Below are 20,233 nucleotides of genomic sequence, written 5' to 3' on the forward strand. Positions count from 1 at the left end.
ATTCAACAACACCTACAGCTTCCATGAAGTTTCTAAGAGAAGGATATATTGTTGTTTAACTTTCTGAACATGAAGCAGTTTCTGGGAGGTTTGTCACATTTTTACTCACTGTGGGCTCATTTTTCATCGCAAGCCTATGCCATACCATATGCTGGTATGGTAACCTTGGCAACAAGGACAAGAACCCCCTTGAGAGGATAGTAAAAGTAGCCTCTAAAGTAGCTGGGGTGTGTTTTAACAGTCTTGATGACATTTTTTAGACACAAGTTAAAAGAAAAGCAGAGTCTATTCTTATGGATGCTACTCATCCATACTACTACTGGGGGTATAAGTTACTCCCCTCTGGCCTTCGTCTGGCAGTACCACAGGCCACCAAAAGCAGGTACAAGTTGTCCTTTATGCTTACCTCTATCCGACGTATAAACGTCTAGAAGAGGAGATAACAAACTGTGGGTTTTTTTTGCTGCTGTACTTTATCATGTACTGCGATGCACTTTATCCTGTCTTTACTATGTTCTATCTTGCTGCTGCCGACTGTTGGCACTGAATTATAACTGACTACATGTAGGACGAAGATTGCTGTTAATGTCCATGTCTATCTTAGGTTTCGAGTGATATTTATAGTCTTTATTTTATTTTTGTATGGTTTTTATTGTGTTTTTAGAGTTTTTATCGCATTTTTATTGTTTTACGTGATTTAAAATTTTTAAAAACAAAACAAAAAACATTTCTTTTAATTTGTTTTTTATTGTTTGCTTACTGTGAATGCTTGTGTAAACTGCTGCATAACAAATTGCCCTTCAAGGGACAAATAATGAAGTTGAGTTGAGTTGTGTTGGTCACTAATGGGTTCACTACTGAACCAAGGTTACGGTTAGATTAGGTTAACTTTTCCAACAGAATGGCATTAATTTAAAACAATAATTTACCATTGCTAAAGAATTTACATACATTTTCTCCTAAACAATGGCAAATATGTGAAAAAAAAATGTTTTTGGCTGATTTCAATACAGTAAAACAGTAAATTTTCTGTCAAATGTTGTGTTATCTGTAAAAATACAATATTTGAATGTTGACAATATCTACAGTTTTGGCCTGATTTTTAAACATTTATCTGTAATTTAATACTTTTTTTTTGCAAGGGCAAAATCTGTAAAATAATAGCAAATATTTTTTTAAAAATATAGTTGGTTTAAAACAAATGATTGAAAACATTAAAAAAAAATTCTACAATGTAGGTAAGTGACAGAGGTCTTTCAAGCAGCAGTGTTTTCTGTAGGAGAGAATGAGTCCTTTTTGTGTGGACTTTGTAGGTTTGCAGGCTAAATACCACACTGGAAGGAAAGCAGAAACCCAAAAAGCATATTACGGGCTTTTTAAGGTAGTCATTCACTGACAACTCTTCCTGACGACATCAGGTCATGGAAGATGGCAAGCTGTGACTGGCTGAGGACCACCGTGTAATCTGTCATAAAGTCTTTAATTAACTAACCTGAGAAATAAGGAGGTTTGTGAAGCAGAGAGGCATTTTTACAGAGCACGGGACTTATTTTTATAAATGGCAATTTGTTGTTTTGCAGAGTCAGTAAGTATTTTTAAATCACTTCTAAAAACTCGCTTTTATAGATTTGTAATATTATTATTATTATTTTGACTATCGACGCCAAAATTCTGTTCTTGTTTTATTGCATGTAATTCCCCCCTTATTTTCTTTTTAAAAATTACAGATATTTGTCTAAGAAAATCACAGAAAAAATACTAATTCACATGTAATAAAACAACCAAAAAGGCCTAAACTGTAAATGACATCCATCTAAAAATTTGTATTTTTACAAATGTGTGAGTGCAAAATTACACTGTTTTAACTGTATTTAAATCAGCTAAAAGTGCAATTATTTTACAGATATTTGCCAGTGTCCTTTCCTGTTTTTTTTTTGTTTGTTTTACACTTGTTATATAGTTTTAAATATTATAGTATTTCGCAGTTTTTAACATTTTTTTCTGGTTTCTTTGTTTGTTTGTTTTTACTTTTTTGATACAATGTGGGAGTAAGAGGAAAACAACAACAGTTAGATGGGTGGAAATAAAAAAGAGGAATAAAAAATGTCAGATAGACAAGAAAAAAGGGAGGAGGGTGAAAGAAGAAGAAAAGGAGAGCAGAAAGAAGGAAATGAATGGGAGAATAGAAAAAGAGATGATGAGAAACTAAAACTAAAGCAAAATAATGAGAAGAAGTAAATAATGGCTAACAAAGCGAGGAGAGATGAGGAAGACAAGAGGACACACAAAAAGAAGTAAAGTAGAGGGTGTGGTTCATTTCGCAGACCCCCTCCTGTAAACCAACAACTGCACCTGTTAGAAACCACCTGTTATTATGTCACCATGGAAACAGGTGTGTGAGGCCCCACCCCTAATCTTCCCTGCAGCTTCAGCAGATATTCACCTGCAACGACTAAAATCCTGATCTGAGTTCAACGCCAGCCAGTTGGACTCACCTAATTCTGATGCTTTCACATGTTCACTTCTTCATCACACTCAGCTTAAAAGCAGAGTTAAACTAAGGTTTGTTTTATCCACATGAGATCATTAAAAACCTCATCAATCCTGTTTATTCTAACTCAGGATTCGACAGCAGACTGCGAACACAGATCCATATTCTTCATCTAAATCAAACACTAAATTATAGAATTAAAGACTGCCTGTTGTTTTTAGAATAAAAACTGTGCAGGAAACATGAAACCTCTGAACTACAAAACCTGCCGGTGGGTTTGAAAGGTGGTTTTTCTTAAAATACAACGGAAAAAATTTACACTACTTAATATGAAAATTGAGAAGCTGTAAATTTAAATAGAAAGATTGAATTTTCAATTTTCAAACAGTCCTTGAGCATCACATCTGAGACACATCATTCTATGTAAAAAATGAACCAAATCCAAGCTTAAAATTCTGTTTTAAATTCAGCTTTTCTTCTGCATTTCTATTAAAATTTCACAAAAAAATAAACCATTTTCTCTAATCAGATTTTGTAAAAAAAAAAAAAAAAAAAATTGAAATACAAATAAGAATTTTATTTCATTTTTTTAACGATTTATGGCATTTTTAACATTGTTATACAGCACAGAACAGTTTGAGTTCTCTCTACTTCTAGTCATGGTTGTGCTGTTTCCACAGAGGTGCAAGACTTTATGTTGCAGTGAAAAATGAGCCTCTAGTGAGTAAAAAGCTCATGTTTCATTGTATCTATGGAGGCAGCTGTGTCCAACACTGAGTCTCTGCCCAATTTGCCATCTGCCAAGTACCATCACTTCCTGCTTACTTTCAAGTAATTAAACTTGTTCTATTTATTAGGTTGTATGAAGTCCAGCACTGGAAATAGAATCATCAATAATATCTGTCTGTTATTAACCTGCTGTGTTACAGATTATGGGCTCAGCAATGAGACAGAATCAATACATTGAAGTTACACACTGTTTCTACAAAATAAACAAGGTTTGTGGTTAATTTTTGTGCTAAACTGTTGTTTTTCTCTGCAGGTCACTCAATTTTTAAAACAAATGCTCCCCAACAGTGGCCACAACATTACAGATCTACAAACGCAGCAGGTTTTTGGCTACATACCAGTAGGCATGACTGCAAAATTCACTCCGATTCATTTATTTACTTGATTTGATGTAAAAGACGATGAAGTATCTGACTGTGGAAAATAAGGCTGCTCTCATTTTTGCCTCCAAACACTGGAAACCTAGCCTAGCCGCGCTAGACAACCCATGGCAACGAATTTAATTCTCTGCCAGGGTGGGTCTAGTTACCCTCCATAAGGCTTGAGGTTGGATGCTCCTAAAACTGGCCGGACGAATCACCATGAAGTGTAGAATCAGAAGGCGGGCGTAACTAAGTGACGACAGAGGCGCGACGATTCTGACAGAAACAACCGGAAACAACTAGCCTAGCCGCGCTAGACAACCCACGGCAACGAATTTAATTCTCTGCCAGGGTCAACAACAAAAACGACAACAGTCGTTGAGCTCCATTAGCACCGACTCTGAATAATCTTTCTGTTAGCATGTCTGTAATATACTTGAGCTTCACCCATTGACTGTATAAATAAGGCTTCACCAAACTACCGTATCCTCTGATTTCCGGCGCTCTAGGAGCCTATTCGTTGCGCTGATTGGTTGTATACCTACCCAATTGCTGCAGAGTGATTTGATAGACAACCTTTTAGCCCGCCTCCCTCCCTGTCCAGCGTGCCTAGACCCTTGTGTCTTCAGAGCATGGGTCTAGCGCGGCTAGGCTACTGGAAACCCACAACAAACATCAAATGATGACCAAACAATTTATCTAGTCTCTATATCTGATATTTAAAGCGTGTTTGTGGCTTACAATTATTCCTTTAGTTAATCCGTTGCAATTTTCTGCCGATGAAACACCAGATAATGGTAGAAAACGTCAACTGCAATCTCTCAAAATGTACAAATGTTTTATCAACTAGCAGTTCAAAAAAACATTCACTTTAGCATCATACAAAATGAATAAAAAGCAAATTCTTACATTTTTAAAAGCTGGAATGAATATTATTGGCATTTTTAGTACACAGCTTTAATGTATCTAAATTAGCTAAATAATTAATTGTTTTACAGATAGTTGCTGGGGGGTTTTTTCCACAGATTTTCAACATTTAGTAAAGCATTCTAGCATTTAACACATTTTTCTGACTCCAATGCTGATGGATTTTCACCAGTTTTTAGAATTTTTTCGTTCCAGTGTGGGAGGAAAAGGAAAACAACCATAGTTTGGAGGGTGGAAGTGAAAAAGAGGAATAAAAAGTGGGGGATATACAAGATAAAACACCAGATTAAAGGCAGCAGGAATTTACAATCCTTTCTCCTCTCACAATTAAAACCCTGTGAGATATTCAGTTACCATCCTGCTCTGATTTTCCTGCAACGCTGTCATTGCAGTCTATCAGCTATGCTATTTTTTTTATTTTTCGGTGGGGGGGGGGGCTGCAGGATCATGAACACTCACATCTCCCCCTCCTGGATAATTAGCAAATTAACGATGTCGCCTGTAAATCTCCAATAAAGCGACAAGCGCAACCTCTCCTGCTGCGTTATTTTCTTTCTCCTGGTTTTGTGCAACAGGGTCTGCAGATCAGAAACCTTGCAGGACAGGTTTAATGTGTCATGTGCAGGTTTTAATCCCAAATCCGATGAAGTGATGATTCATTTTTTACCTTCATGTCTCCGATGACAGTCTGGAAAAGCCCCCCCAGCGCGCTACACTCCCTTTCCATCACCGTCTCCATCTTCAGTGTGAACGTTACAGACAAACACTCCTCACTCGGAGCTGCTGGAGTCCATAAATGAAGCGGCAGAAAACGGACCAGAAAGGTAAAGGTGTGGTGGTGTTGGGTAAAGAAGAAAAGAAAATAACAGGCTCAGGGACACGCTGCAGGGTTTCCCCGGCTGATGGAGCTTGGAGGACGGACAGGAGCAGCAGTGGAGCCGGTTAGACTCCACTCAGGGCGGGTAGAGTCCATGTCTGCAGCCGGAGGAGAGGCATGTTGGAGAGGAAGGTAAAAAACAGCACGACGGCGCCTGAGAGGATCAACTTTACGCACCGAGCTACTCCTCTGACGGGAGAGAAGCAGCGTGAGCGCGCCTGCAAAGAGTGGAGCGCGCGTCAGTGAAGCCCCGCCCCTACATGAAGGTTGTTTTTTTTTTTTTTCTTAATGGAGATGGAGGGAACCTGGGTGCCACAGCAGGAAGTACAATATTTATCATAGTAAGAAAAACTCAGGTCATAGTAAATAAAGTAGAGAAAAGACAACGTGACACATTAGGTCCAATTATTATGAATAGGCCTAACACAATTAAATAATATACTACAATATTAATACGGGCTGCACAGTGGAAATAGTGGTTAGCACTTTCGCCTTGCAGCAAGAAGATCTCTGGTTAGAGTCCCAGCCTGAGCCTGGGATCTTTCTGCATGGAGTTTGCATGTTCTCCCTGTGCATGCGTGGGTTTTCTCCGGTCACTCCGGCTTCCTCCCACAGTCCAAAAATATGCTGAGGTTAATTGATCACTCTAAATTGTTCATAGGTGTGAATGTGAGTGTGATTGTTTGTCTGTATATTTAGCCCTGCGACAGACTGGTGATCTATCCAGGGTGTCCCCTGCCTTCGCCCGAGTCAGCTGGGATAGGCTCCAGCACCCCCCGCGACCCTAATGAGGATAAAGCGGTGTATAGAGGATGGATGGATAGACAATATTAATACATTTGAAATTTATTTTTACACCTATATATCTAAAATGTATAATAAAAAGAACGATAATAATTATTATTATTATCGTTATTATTATTGCTGTTGTTGTTGTTATTGTTCTTTGAATTCAATGCCACAGCAACAAGAACACACAGTAAAAAAAGAAAGCAAAAGAGACAAATTTTGATCAAATTATTATGAATAAACAATAAACATGATTGTAAAATACATATAGACATTAAATAAAATTACATTCAGGACGTTTTTTAAAAAAAAAAAAAGCTTCACTAACTTAAACAACTAATTTCCCTAAAAAACAGTAAAGTTATTGATATTTAAGTTTTTTTCTCTACTATTTCAATATATTGACAGTTGGCTGTTTGAACTCTTCTAAATTTAAGTTTCCAGCAAAAATAAAGACATAAAGAAGACACGAGAAAACATGTCAGCTTTTGCACAATTTATAGTTAACAATAAAATGTAGCAATATTGTAAAATACACAAATGATAAATAAAATTACATGCAAGAGTAGGTGCATTTTTTTTACCAGAGTAAAATTTTGTGTTCTGTTGTGTTTGAACTAAATTCCCTAAACAAAATAGAAAATTCAGGATATATAAAAAGGTACAATTCTTATTTTTTCAAAATCATTTTATTATTTACACTCAGTTTATCAGTTGGTGAAGCAAAAAATCTTCCAGATTGAAATTTACAGCAAGAAAAATGCAAGCCATAATAAATAAAGAAGAGAAAAGCCAAAGTGACACATTTTGCTCAAATTATAAAGAATAAGAAAATAATAAATTCTGTCAAATACACACACATCCATCCATCCATCTATTCTCTATACACCGCTTTATCCTCACTAGGGTCGCGGGGGTCCTGGAGCCTAATACACACACATATTAATTCAATTTACATTCAAGAGTGATTAAAAATATAAAAGCTGAACTTATATTTTATGGATATCTGATTAAAAACAGTAAATTATTGCATTCTGCTAGGTTTGAACTAGCTTTCTAACAAGCTGGTAAAATCAGGATATCTGAAAAGGAAAAAATATTACTTAACTTTTTTATTGTTATTTAATTTGTTGACAGATTATCGGCTGTTATACTTACAACTGTTCTGAATTTAAGTCTACAGCAAAATAAATAAATCGCACATTTATTTTATTAGAATTAATCAAATTATAATGAAAAAAATATTAATATTGTAAAAGACGCCAACTAATCATATTAAATTCAATTAAATTACAATGCATTTTTGTCATCTGTTCTGATTGAACTGAACTCCTTAAAGATTAGGGTCCTTCCGGGTGAAATGACCAGATATTCCTTGGGGGTGTTGCTGCACCATCTTCAAATTAGTCCTAAATTTGAATTCCATTAGATAGTCACAAAAGTACTTTCTATGCAAAATTGTAGGCCTGTAGCTCAAATAGTCTCTGAAAAAAACTACAAATATAACCCTGCTGCTTTTTTGTACAGTGATAGAAGACAGATGGAACTGTCTTGTAGAAAAATTTGGGGTCTCTGGTACCTGTCCCACACTGAGATTTTTGCCACCAAAAATAGCCAATTAAAAATCTAGTCCAACTTTGGGAGCTCATATTTTCCAAACTGAGGTACCTAGAAAGCTCCAATTTGCTAAGTTATCACACAAGTTTGTGTAGAATGGAACCCAGGGATGTTAGAACACTTCTGTGCAGTATTTCTAGTACTTTTAAGGTCCCAAACCCCACTCGTGAGTAGGCATCTCTTAATTTTTAGCATTTTTAGCAAGCCCCCACGGCCTGCAGAATGTAGGGAAACACCTGGGGATGTTTGTGGGGCACTAGCTACATGCAGAGGCCTTGTTTACCAACTCACAGCTCTCTGGTATGTCTAGAGGCTGAGAAATAACCACTTAAAGATGCAAAAAACGCTGGCGAGGCATTTTATAGCCCAAATTCTGAAAATTTCAGACCCCCACAACTCAGAAACTATTTGAGCTACAGGCCTACAATTTTGCATAGAAAGTACTTTTGTGACTATCTAATGGAATGCAAATTTAGGACTAATTTGAAGATGGTGCAGCAACCACCATCTGGTGAAACCACACGGAATGACCCATTAGTAAATTCAGAATATCTAAAACAGTGAAACGATTGTTTAGGCAAGATTATTTTATCATTTGAAGTCAGTTATTTGATCATTTCTCAGCCAGTAAACCTGTTACACTTAGAAATCTTGTAAACTCAGGTCTGTTTACTCAAATTATACTTAAATAATAAAATGAAATACTGTAAAAGACACACTAATGAAATAAAAATTACATTTAAGATGAATAAGAAATGTAAAAGCTTAACTGACTTCACTTAATTTATTCATCTATTTATAACTTTTAATACATTTTTGTCATCTGTCATGCTTGAACTAAACTCCCTAAAGATTAAGAAAGTCACAATACCTAAAAGGGTAAATTTTATTATTTAATTCTAAATTATTTTAGCGAGTAAAATCAGTTTATTGACACTGTATCAGCTAGTGAAACCAGAAATCTCCTAAACTCAAGTCAATTGCAGCAAAAACGCATAATACAAAGAGAAAAGACTGACACATTTTGCTTACATTACAATGAATAAAAATATGTAAATATTGTAAAACAGGCAAACACATTAAATAAAAATAATTTTCGGGAGTAATAAGAAATAGCTATTTATATATAGCATCATTTAGTCAGTTTATAAATCTTCCCCAACTCCTTTGCATGAAAAGCATTGAAAGATTCATTTTTAATGTATTAAATTGTGCTTAGTATTTAATTTTTTTGTTTCTTGGTTCAAAAGTAATTTTTTTAAATTTAATTTTCATTTCTGTTTGGTATTAAGTGTGTCTGCCTTTATTGTAAGTGACCACCATCACTAAACACTTCTTGTCATTCACTGTGTTCTCGAAAGGTTTAAATGGACCACTTACGAACATTAAAAAAACTTTGCAAAGTATCTGTGTATCATTTCTTTATTATAAACTGGTATTTTGACTGAGTGAAGAGAACCTCTAAAAACTAAAACTACATCGCCACCTAGTGAGGATTTGATGGAACTATTTGGAATATAATCAAATCTCTGAGGAAGAAGCTTAAAGAGATGGGGCAGATAATAAAAAAGAGAAAATTAGAATAAAAGAGAGGTAAAACATTCAGTTTGGTTATATTAAGACGTTTACTAATCTCATCCTGATCATGTGGTTTACATCTTTCAACAGGAGCATGAAATTTATAATTAAAAGGACAGTAAAATCACTTATTTGATCTTTTCCCTTCTGAGCAGTCCATCCATCCATCCATCCTCTATACACCGCTTTATCCTCACTAGGGTCGCGGGGGGTGCTGGAGCCTATCCCAGCTGACTCGGGCAAAGGCAGGGGACACCCTGGACAGGTCGCCAGTCTGTCGCAGGGCTACATATACAGACAAACAATCACACTCACATTCACACCTACGGGCAATTTAGAGTAGTCAATTAACCTCAGCATGTTTTTGGACTGTGGGAGGAAGCTGGATTGCCTGGAGAAAACCCACGCATGCACAGGGAGAACATGCAAACTCCATGCAGAAAGATCCCAGGCTCAGGCCGGGACTCAAACCAGAGATCTTCTTGCTGCAAGGCGAAAGTGCTAACCACTATTTCCACTGTGCAGCCCCCTTCTGAGCAGTGTGAAACTAAATTATGAGCTGATAAAAGCTGCAGCCTTAGTGACACTGTGAGAGTCTTTTCTACTGTAAAATCTACTCATTTTCTAGGATATCAGGTGACCAGAACATAACAAGCTTGTGACATTAGATATCTATGATATCTATGCTAACAAACTGTCAGATCTGAAGGTAGATCAAGTCTAAATTTCTTCTTGTGTGTCATGTGATCAGTAGTACATCGGCCCTTAAATTCAAATGAACTTCAGAGTGAATTTTCACTGCTGAATTCATGTAAGACATGAAACCAAAAGGACTTCTCAGGTGGGAACTCGAATTTTGAAACTTTTTATAAGAAACCACCGAAAGGAATCCAAGGCTGAGGCGAGTGTTTGGTGTAGAGGGAAAATATCAGCGGGTACACTGTGGAGTGCTGCTTCACAAATTTCAAAAACAGTTGCATGTTGATCTTAAAATATATGAAGAAGACAGAAGAGTTAGAATAATTTATTTCTTTGTTATCAGCAAGTCATAATCACAAAGTGAACACTGCTTTCACTTTGGGTCTACTGAGCACCATGAGGAAATTACAAACAACAACAGAGGCACAAAACAACCAGAGAGAAACACAACAACTGCAAAGATAAAATAAAGACACAAAGACATGCAAGACAACTAAAATGTACAAAACAACACAGAAAATAAGAATAAAGATACATAATAGGATTAAAACAAGGCATAAAGTTATGCAACATAACCACAGAGACCCCAAAGTAGCCACCTAGACCAGGGGCCTATTTCACGAAGCAGCTTTAGTGAAAACTCTGAGTTTCTTAACCCTGAAATGAGGAAAACTCAGAGTTTTCCGTTTCACGAAGTGAGGTAACTCTAACCAGGGAATGCGGGGTAACTCTCGCCTGTTTCACAAAGAGGGGTAACTTCAACTCTCGGTCAGTTACCGCAGTAACAGACTCTATAACTTTAACCTGGCTAGCAGCAGGTTTATCTGAGAAAACCTCGAGTTTCTCTCCATCTCCGCCCTCTTTCAGCCACACACGCTGTTTCATTTCCTCATTCATTCAGTCAGTAAGCGGGCGTGTTTTGGCATAGAACAGCTTTTATTAACGATCCAGTGGATAAAGGAGGCAGCATTACTGCACAGATAATTAAATATTCGTCGGTAGATTGTTATCAGACCGTGCATAAATGTTCTCGCATTTCCGGACAATTATCTGTTTGAGCGGTACCGTTTCATAATCGTTTCAAGTCCATAATCTACATAAACAACCTAATCCGTCCTTACATTTACCTTACCAGCCGCAGTCATGCTCTCACATCCAGCAGATATTGTGTGTTGCGCTGCGGTTCTTTGCAAATGGAAGTTTTTATATAATGTCGGAGATGCAGAGCACTACAGTAAGACAACTGTATGGAGGACAGTCAGAAAAGTTTTCCTGGCCCTGAAACGACTTTTACCATCATTGTGGTTTTCCCTGGACATAAACCTGTCAGAGCATCAAGGAGGAGTTCCACAGGATTGCAGGTGAATGATGTAGAGATGTTAAATTCATTTTAAATCATATTCTGTTAATGACATTGTGCTGCAACCTCAGAGTGAGATTAGTCATTTTAATATCTTTTAGGATTTCCCAGTGTGATTGGATGCATAGATGCACATACTTCCCCATCACAGCTCCATCACATCATGAATAGGAAGTCCATTCACAGCATAAATGTGCAGGTAGGCTACAGGTAGACTGACTACTGTTTCTAAATGTAAAAGACTGCATCATAGTTCAACATCTGTCATTCTCTGCACTGTCCAGATCATATGTGATGCTGCATACATCATTTCTAATGTGGAGGCCAAGTGGTCTGGGTCTGTTCATGACTCCAGCATTTATGGAGAGTCTAACCTGAGCAACAGACTGCAGCGTGGTCAGCAGCCTAAAGATTTTCACATTAGAATTCTCTTGTCTCCCTCCTTTAATATACTCATACATTACAGGAGAGTTTGATGGCCTTCTGCTGGGTGACAGGGGTTACCATGACAACCCAGGCTGATGACCTCATACCCTGACACTGAACTAGGCCCCCAACAGAACTTCAACCGGGCTCACTGCAGGACCAGAGCCCAGGTGGAGATGACCATAGGCCTGCTGAAAGCCCGTTTCCAGCGCCTACGTCTCCTCAGACCCTGAGAGGGCCTGTGATATTACTGTGGCATGTGTTGGTCTTCATAATATTACCACTATTAGAGGAGAGCAACACCCTGCCCTACAAACTGAACACCCAGATGATGAGCCCATCCACCTGCAGCTATCCAGGACAGCAGAGCAGTCAGAGACACCGTATGCAATAATCACTTTAGAGTTTAAGTCACCATCATCACCATCATCACCACCACAGCAAATAAAGACATGATACACATTTCATTTGGTCTTCTTTATTTCCTACAAATAAAAGAGATAGTTCAGTTCATGTTCCAGTAGTTAACATAATTCACCTGTGACCATCACCCACCTCTAACTTGTGCTCCAGTATTTCAATTTCTAGATCTGCCCTCCTAATCTGTTTTTTGGGATTTTTCTCAGCAAATGCAGTTTGTAAATCAGTTTACCTGATAACTGGGAATACATAGAGGACATTAAATTATACAGTTGTACATGAATTCCATGGAATGAACCTCTGGTGTTTCCTGAACATCCATCTCACTGTGTCAGTCTGTGCAGTGGACGTTGAGGAACCATCCTGCTGCTGTCCAGCCATGCTCTGTTAAAAAGGATGAGAATGTGCAATACTTCAGTGTAGGCTAAATGTCACACTCTATATTCCACCCAAAATGTGAATGGGAAGAGAACTATCAGTAACATACCTCTGTATGTCTTTCTGGATCCCCCTCTGTAAAGGCAGCAGACACAGTTTCATCCTCTTCACCCTAGATCAGTGACATGTTTCAGTACACTTAAACTACCATTTGGATATATCTTTGGAGTGTTGCCTACTTACAGTTACAAGGTCTGTTGTGGTGTGAAGGGGTCAAAAGACAAAAAAAGACACAAAAGAGAACTAAATAATCATATATATATATATATATATATATATATATACACACACATACATACATACATACATGACCTTTTATACCACCGTTTTACAGACATCTGCTTTCTTTCTGTTGGCTGAGCAGAAGTCTATGTTAGTTTAAATAGGCTTAATTATTTAACAGAACATGATATGGATGCAGACATTTAGGCTATGTGTGGATAAAACAACTGCACAGTTAAACAGCCACTTAATATTTAGGCTACTTCACAATGTAAAACATGATCAACATGAAGTACCTCCATGAGATAATGCCGAGCTCTGACCTGTTTGAACAATGTTTTTATATTTCATCTTAAGCTGCTGCCACGTGCGCTTCTCCCCCTCCGGATTTCACCTAAATGAAATAACATAATATTGTACCATTCAGACAGTTTTTCCCTGTAATATTACTACGATTACAAAGGACTACATTTAAACTTATGCATTGACCCGGGCAGCAGTGTTCTCCACGCCGTCTCTCTCTCTTTTGCAGCTGCAGCGGTGTTGCACTTCTTTCTTAAAACGTGTTCAAACTCGCCATATGAGCACATTAAAAACTTCCAGTTCAAAAATGCAGCCTTTCGCTTCCCCGTTGCCATGGTGACTTGTCGAATCGGGGCTCCATTGATGCTGTCTTTTCAGAGTTGCGGTGCACGCGCTTAACTCCAAGTGCAACTCCTCCGAGTTAATTAAACCAACTCAAATCAGCCGCTGTGAAACCGAAAACTCAAGAGTTTTATCTCAGAGTAGATCAACTCAGAGTTGAGGATGAAACTCAGAGTTTCTTGAACCTCCTTTGTGAAACAGGCCCCTGATGTGGTCCTGTCACATCAACATCCTAGTGAAGAATGGTCGACAGCGTCTCTACCACCTCAGATGCCTGAGACAATTTAGGCTCCCTCTCAAAGTGCTGAGGAACTTCTACACCTTCACCACTGAGTGTTTTAGCTGGTAGCATCACCACCTGGATGGACAGCAGCACCCAACAGGACTTCTTGGCTCTGAGGAGGGTGGTCTGCTTGGCTGAGCGCACCATCAGAACCATCCTCCCCAACCTGCAGAACATTTACAACAAACGATGCAGGCTAAAGGTCAGGAAGATTGCAAATGAACTCACCCACCCAATTTATTTACTGTGTTTTTATTCTTTATTCATATTGTTTCAGTTTGGAATAGGTACACAACACATTTCACTGTGCATTATACCATGCATAATTGTGTTTGTGATAAAGTTCTTGAATCTTGAGATGCAAAAATAAAAAGAGAGGCATAAATGTATTATCAAAATGACCACAACAAGGTGGAAAGATAAGCAAAGTGGCTACAAACAGACATTTAATGACCAAAGGGACTACAATGACCACAAGCTGACAAAAATGAGTACTGAGAGATAAAAAAAATGTAATGAGATGTAGGAATCTTTTTTTAAAGGACCACAAAGTGCATCAAACAACAGCAAAGACCATAAATACATGCAAAGTTATCACAATGAGATGTTAACCACAATAAGGAGTAAAAACTCTTACTAAAACACATAAAATTGCTACAAAGAGATACAAAACTGCTACAACGAGGCCTTAAACATCGCACAGAAGCAACAAGATGCTCTTAAAAACTATTTCATTTGGATGTGGAAACCAGTGATGGACAACAATGTGCCGCAGATTTTGTAGTCTCAGAGCTGAGAAGGAAAACCAGCTCTGAGGGCTGCAGGGGAACCAGCAGGAGGAAGATCTGGGATCAGATGGTGGAGTTGGCAGAGCTTCAGACAGTCAACGCTGTGTCATCCTAACCACAGAGACTTGCTACTTAATGACAGGGAGCACCAACACACACACACACACACAACACACACTGATATTCAGAGTCCAAAAAATGACGCTCTATGTGATTATCCCCCCCAAACTGGAGAGAATGGAACTAATAACAGCTATCAGAAAGAGAAGAGGAAAGAAGGAGCAGAGAAGCGGAAGCAAAGTCCAACATTGAGATTCTGTGCATCTCAGTATCTAAAGATACTTTATGAACTCAGTATTTCTTCAATTGACATTCCTATCTGTTATGTGCGCATCAAGAATATAAAAAATCTAAAATAAAAAAGAGCAGTGACAATCTCTTAAAAGGCCTGTAACCTTCAAAAAATTGTAAAAATGATCATAGCAGTAGAGTAGAACTTTACCTGGCAAAAAAAACAGTTTGACCTTTTTACAATTTTTTTTGTGATTTTTGTTTTTTGTTTTTTTAATCTGTAACAATTTTTTAAAAAAATCAAACATTTTCAGTCCTTTATGGACAGAATTTTTCTATCAAATAAACAGTAAATACACAGAAAATAACATTTTTTGGGCCAATTTAAATATAGTACATCAGCAAAATATACATTCAGCCAAGAATTAATTATCCATCCATCCATTCTCTGTACACCGCTTTATCCTCACTAGGATCGCAGGGGTGGGGGTGCTGGAGCCTATCCCAGCTGACTCAGGTGAAGGCAGGGGACACCCTGGACAGGTCACCAGTCTGTCACAGGGCTACATATACAGACAAACAATCACACTCACATTCACACCTACAGGTCTATCTTCTATCAAATAAACAGTAAATACACAGAAAATAATTTTTTGGGCCAATTTAAATATAGTAAATCAGCAAAATTTACATTCAGCCCAGAATTAATTATCATTCCTTAAAAGAATACAGATTGTTTTTATAGATATTTTTAAACTGTGCTTTAAATATTAGGCTTAAAACGTACCTATTTGGTAAACTTTACTGTTACTCAGGTAACTCTAAGCCATCTCTTGGTTATGCAGCTTTTGGCTTAGACTGCATGCCATTAACTTTGTGTCATCCTTCTCCTGTAGATTGTATTTTGTCCTCTCTGAAGCTACATGTTTCTGACCTGTACTTTTGATTAATCATACTTAGGGATGCAAATTATCGAGTAATTCATTAATCGATAGTTGCTTCATCTTATCAATCGATGATTGATTAATTGATAAGTGGCAATTTTTCTGAGAAGCTGAATTTCCCTCTGAATCAATAGCATTTTTGTAGAAAAGAACCTATCTTTCTTATGAAAGAGAAAATGCAAATCATATTCCTTAATAAAAGATTTATTCTTAACAGCAGGGAAAAACACATTCACAAATGGAACAGTCCGTTGTGACGGCTACATTCGCGGTTGCAAGTTGTGTTTTTAACTCTGCCTTCTTCCTCGCGTAGCTTGCTTCCATGCAGGTGGTTATTGTGGTTCTAGAGGGAATATCATATCCTGGCTCGATGTACTTTATTACCTCTCTAAACCTCTGTCCTTCAACAGCATTTATTGGCAGCATGTCTGTCGTAACCATGTCACATATCCGCTGGGTAATGCCCTCTGCCTTCCTGGAGTCACATACTCTTTGTCCCAACCAATGACGTACATATAGAGCTAGACCACTCACTGGCCGCTGAGAGGCGATAAATAGGAGCTGACTTCCGGTAGTGGCAAGACGGGGATTTCTCATTGGAACGCCAGCACGGTATGTGACTTTGTGTTTCGTGATTTACCAAGGTACAGTAAACTTCTGTGTTGGAATCAAGTCACAATGCTTGAAATACGTTGAGAACACCAGGCCAGGAGGCCCTAGACCAGCACTGGCAGGGTTTTTCAGTGACTGCAGCTGAGCAGACTCTCCTCAGGAGAGTTCCCCAGTTCGCGGTCATGCTCATGGCTCGCCATTCCCCCTGTGCCTGTGGTCTCACTCTGACCTGGTGACGGATGACAAGGCTATTTTTGTCATCAGAAATTATGTGTTAATGAACTAGAAATCTGTTTGAGAAGGTGAGCAGCACGGCATGATCATATGTGACACTGACAGTGCATACGTCACTGCATAGCACTTAGCAGTTAGCACTTCTGCTAGCTCCTTCAATGCTACCAGTTTTGTGATTCCTTCTCTGGAATGTAAGTGAAAGGAAACGTGCTGACACTCACCTTGCAATCATCACATCATGAACCTGTTAATTTAAGTGTCTCTGTTGTTATGGTTTCAGGTGGACGTGGCTAATATCTGACCATGGTGAAGTCGTGTGCTGCCATCTCCTGCACCAGTCGATTTGCAATATTTCCTTTCATAAGTAAGTGGCTCTTTTATTTGGGACATTCTGCCTCAAATTTGCTCTGCTTCTTTGTTTGCAAACAGAAACTCCTTCTGACCTTGGCTTGAGTGCTGCACTCAGCCAGTTTAGCTGAATCACTAACTGTACAGTGTAAGCTGGTGTGACTATCAGTATTCATTGACAGTCACAGTGCATCATTGTCTATGGATGGATTATAATATGCCACACATTTCAGGTTTCCCAAGCAGTCCAAGGACAGCACACTGAGAGATCAATGGATACAGGCCATCAGTAGAGAAGTGGTGGGGACCAAGAGGAGATGATCATAATTATGTATGCAGCAACCATTTCAGGGAGGAGGACTTCATCCTCTCAAAACATGCTCAACACAAGCTTCTCAGGCCAGGAGCTGTACCATCCCTCAATCTGGGGAAACCAGAGAAAAAGGTTATGTTCCTTAATTGTTAATGGTTGCTCATTATTTCAATTTAGTTCTTTTCTTGTCAGTTTGTGTGGCTATGAAAATGATTCAGGATCGGTTTTTGGCTTTCATAGTGATTTGCAGCCATTCATTGTGATAATGTTTTCTTTCAGGTATTGGTGAAACAGAAACAAATCTTTTGGGAATTTTCCATGTTAATTCTTTTATCAAATGTTTTAGATTGCAGTGAGGACAACCCAAAGCAGCCCGGCAGCAGTGGCATTATACCAGCACATCGACATGGAGCCTGAACAAGAGCCTGAAGAGGGCAGTGCTGCTGTTACAGAAGACCATGCATACTGTACAGACATCGACACCCTGAAGAGGAAATATGACGATCTAAGTGTACAGCATGAAAAGCTAAGGCAGGACTTCAACAATGCCAAACGTAGAGGGAAGCGCTGCAGAGTGACGTTGGAGGCCATGTTAGCTAAAACCAAGGAAATACAAGCCCTGTCTGATGATGCTCATTCCATGCTTGATGCATATAAAGGTATTCCTTGTTTAGAAGTACATATGAGTGACATGCAGCATATGTAAATATAATTATGTAACTGCACATTGCTCACCCACACAGTGCACTAGAACTGAGATCAATGTTTGTTAATGCTTCATGAGATGATGACTGGTTCACAGATAACTGTACTTTTGCCTTCCACAACATTATCTAAACAGTTTTGCGGCTGTGATACCCAACATTTATATGGAAACTATCTAAGCTATTAACTATGTTTGATCACACTTAATTTTCAGAATAATGTCATTTGTTTGTAACTCCCCAACACCTGAAATTGGGACATATATACAACACGCATTTAGGTTGAATATTTATGAAAATTGCAAATTAAACTCAAAGGGGCTGACTGAACTTTGATGGTTCATCATGAAGCATGATGTGCTGTATAAATGCCGTCTACATACTGCAATCTGCCTGAAAGTTGATGTGATTGATCACAGTCCTGCAGTGATGACCTCCATATGCCAGTGTGCACTCAGTCATAGCATCACCTGTTGTAGAGGAAATTACAAGTTTTACACTTTAATGTTGTACTATACTTTTAATAAATTTATCTGCACTTTTTTTCATTTACTTTAAATTAACTTCTTTTCTATTGGTTGTTGCAATTAGTGTTTGACATGCTTTTATTTTTTCTATTTCTTGTCTTCTTTTGGCTGTTTTACTCAATCAGTTTTAATTATTCTAGAAATGAGTGTCCATTGTATTCAATGAACCTTTTCTGATTAAAGTGACTTCATTTTTTATTACACTACTTTATTTTTTACATTTTACTCTGAAAAACCTCTGTGTGTGTTAAGGTACTACATAAATACTGTTGCTTGATTTCTTGCTCAAGAACTTTTTTGCAAGCTGTTCTTGTTGACGTGTTTGTGGAACTTTCATGAAAGTTCTTTGACATTTCAGGTCTCAGTCATCTGCTTCACATTTAACAGAACAAAAGCAAATTAAGCTTTTCATACGATCTTAATTCGTTCATTGTTTTGAATTCCACAGCTGACTTACAAATAGAATAGCTGAAGCTTTGTTTTGAGGCAACCAGAAGATCTGTGTGTTCTGACTGCAAGAATTGCTCCTCCAGAAACTTTTTATGGCCATTTTTGTGGGAGGAAAAAAGCAACCATTCCAGGGTATGTGGGTCTGAGCAGCTGTGAAAAACCACCGTGCAGGTTCTGAAGCTGATTAGTTTAGCTTGTAGATGACAACATGCACACGTTTTCTGCCCTGTTGATATCCTTGTGAATTTTCCATCCCTCTTTACAATAAAACATAATTTGGAATTTTTTTCTACTGCATGTGCTGCTTTTCAAAGTCCAACTGAATAATTTGAATTGGAGAAAAATTGTTTAAAACACTAATTTTCTTATTTGGCATTGGTTCGAATATTTTTTAGAGCCCAGGTAAGTAAAACACTAATGCTGCAGAAAGTATGAAACATTTGTTATTGACACAATCACTGCATCAGCATTCAGCACTCATTATTGTGTGGTGGTCTCTGTCTCTGTCTGTGAGGGCTAAACAACGCTGTGATTGCCGTGAAAACGTGCCTAGGACAGAGATTTTATTGTCTGCTAACAGTAAAAGCCATAACATAACACATATTGTCCCATCACTGATGACAAGCAGGCCTTGAAGTTGGTGTATTTACACAGGATCAAATAGCGCGCCACAGCTTCTTGCCACTACCGGAAGTCAGCGCCGATTTACCATGGCGCTGCTGTTGTCCGCCGAGCAGTGAGCGGTCGAGCTCTATATATACGTCATTGGTCCCAACGCTGCGGTCTCCTTGCAGCACGACTGAATGTGACGTATTGAGATGATAATTTAGCGAAGTTGTGGAGGAGTTGTACTTTAAAATACTTACACAGGTTGTGCATTTGGCGTCTTTGTCTTCATTAACCAACTTAAAGTGGCTCCATACCGACCTCCGTCTTATCTTCTTCATCCTGCCAGCTTACCGCTTCTCATTTGTCTTGTTGCTGTGGTCAGAGGCCAGCTTCTCTTGTGCTCCCGCATGGGCGTCAAGGACGTCTGGCGTCAAGCGCGCCCTCATGCGGGCTGGCGGGCGGGGAATTACAAGTGCAAATGCAATTAATT

The 20,233-nt window shown here is 38.4% G+C and overlaps 1 protein-coding gene and 2 long non-coding RNA genes across 8 annotated transcripts in view; 2 read left to right on the plus strand and 1 right to left on the minus strand.

The window, feature by feature from the left end:
- The window catches only part of LOC110968659 (protein MTSS 1-like), a 92,858-nt gene extending 87,179 nt beyond the window's left edge, over positions 1 to 5,679 (minus strand). For 3 of the 6 annotated variants that reach the window (XM_051955105.1, XM_051955109.1, XM_051955104.1), the window contains exon 1: positions 5,237 to 5,679. In XM_051955105.1, coding sequence (XP_051811065.1) covers positions 5,237 to 5,308 — 72 coding nt within the window. In that variant the 5' untranslated portion in view covers positions 5,309 to 5,679. The remainder of the gene's footprint in view (positions 1 to 5,236) is intronic. The other 3 variants (XM_051955106.1, XM_051955107.1, XM_051955108.1) reach the window with 3 other exon arrangements.
- Positions 5,680 to 9,956: 4,277 nt separating this feature from the next.
- LOC127536000 (uncharacterized) lies at positions 9,957 to 12,382 on the plus strand. Its single transcript, XR_007944984.1, has 3 exons — positions 9,957 to 11,688; positions 11,774 to 11,885; positions 11,956 to 12,382. It is a non-coding gene; the product is annotated as an uncharacterized LOC127536000 (long non-coding RNA).
- A 694-nt stretch (positions 12,383 to 13,076) lies between these two features.
- Positions 13,077 to 18,887, plus strand: LOC127535999 (uncharacterized). Its single transcript, XR_007944980.1, has 3 exons — positions 13,077 to 17,156; positions 17,374 to 17,585; positions 17,800 to 18,887. It is a non-coding gene; the product is annotated as an uncharacterized LOC127535999 (long non-coding RNA).
- Positions 18,888 to 20,233: the final 1,346 nt, after the last annotated feature.

Source organism: Acanthochromis polyacanthus, chromosome 11 (genome assembly GCF_021347895.1).
Source record: "Acanthochromis polyacanthus isolate Apoly-LR-REF ecotype Palm Island chromosome 11, KAUST_Apoly_ChrSc, whole genome shotgun sequence".
In the NCBI taxonomy this organism is placed as follows: domain Eukaryota; kingdom Metazoa; phylum Chordata; class Actinopteri; family Pomacentridae; genus Acanthochromis; species Acanthochromis polyacanthus.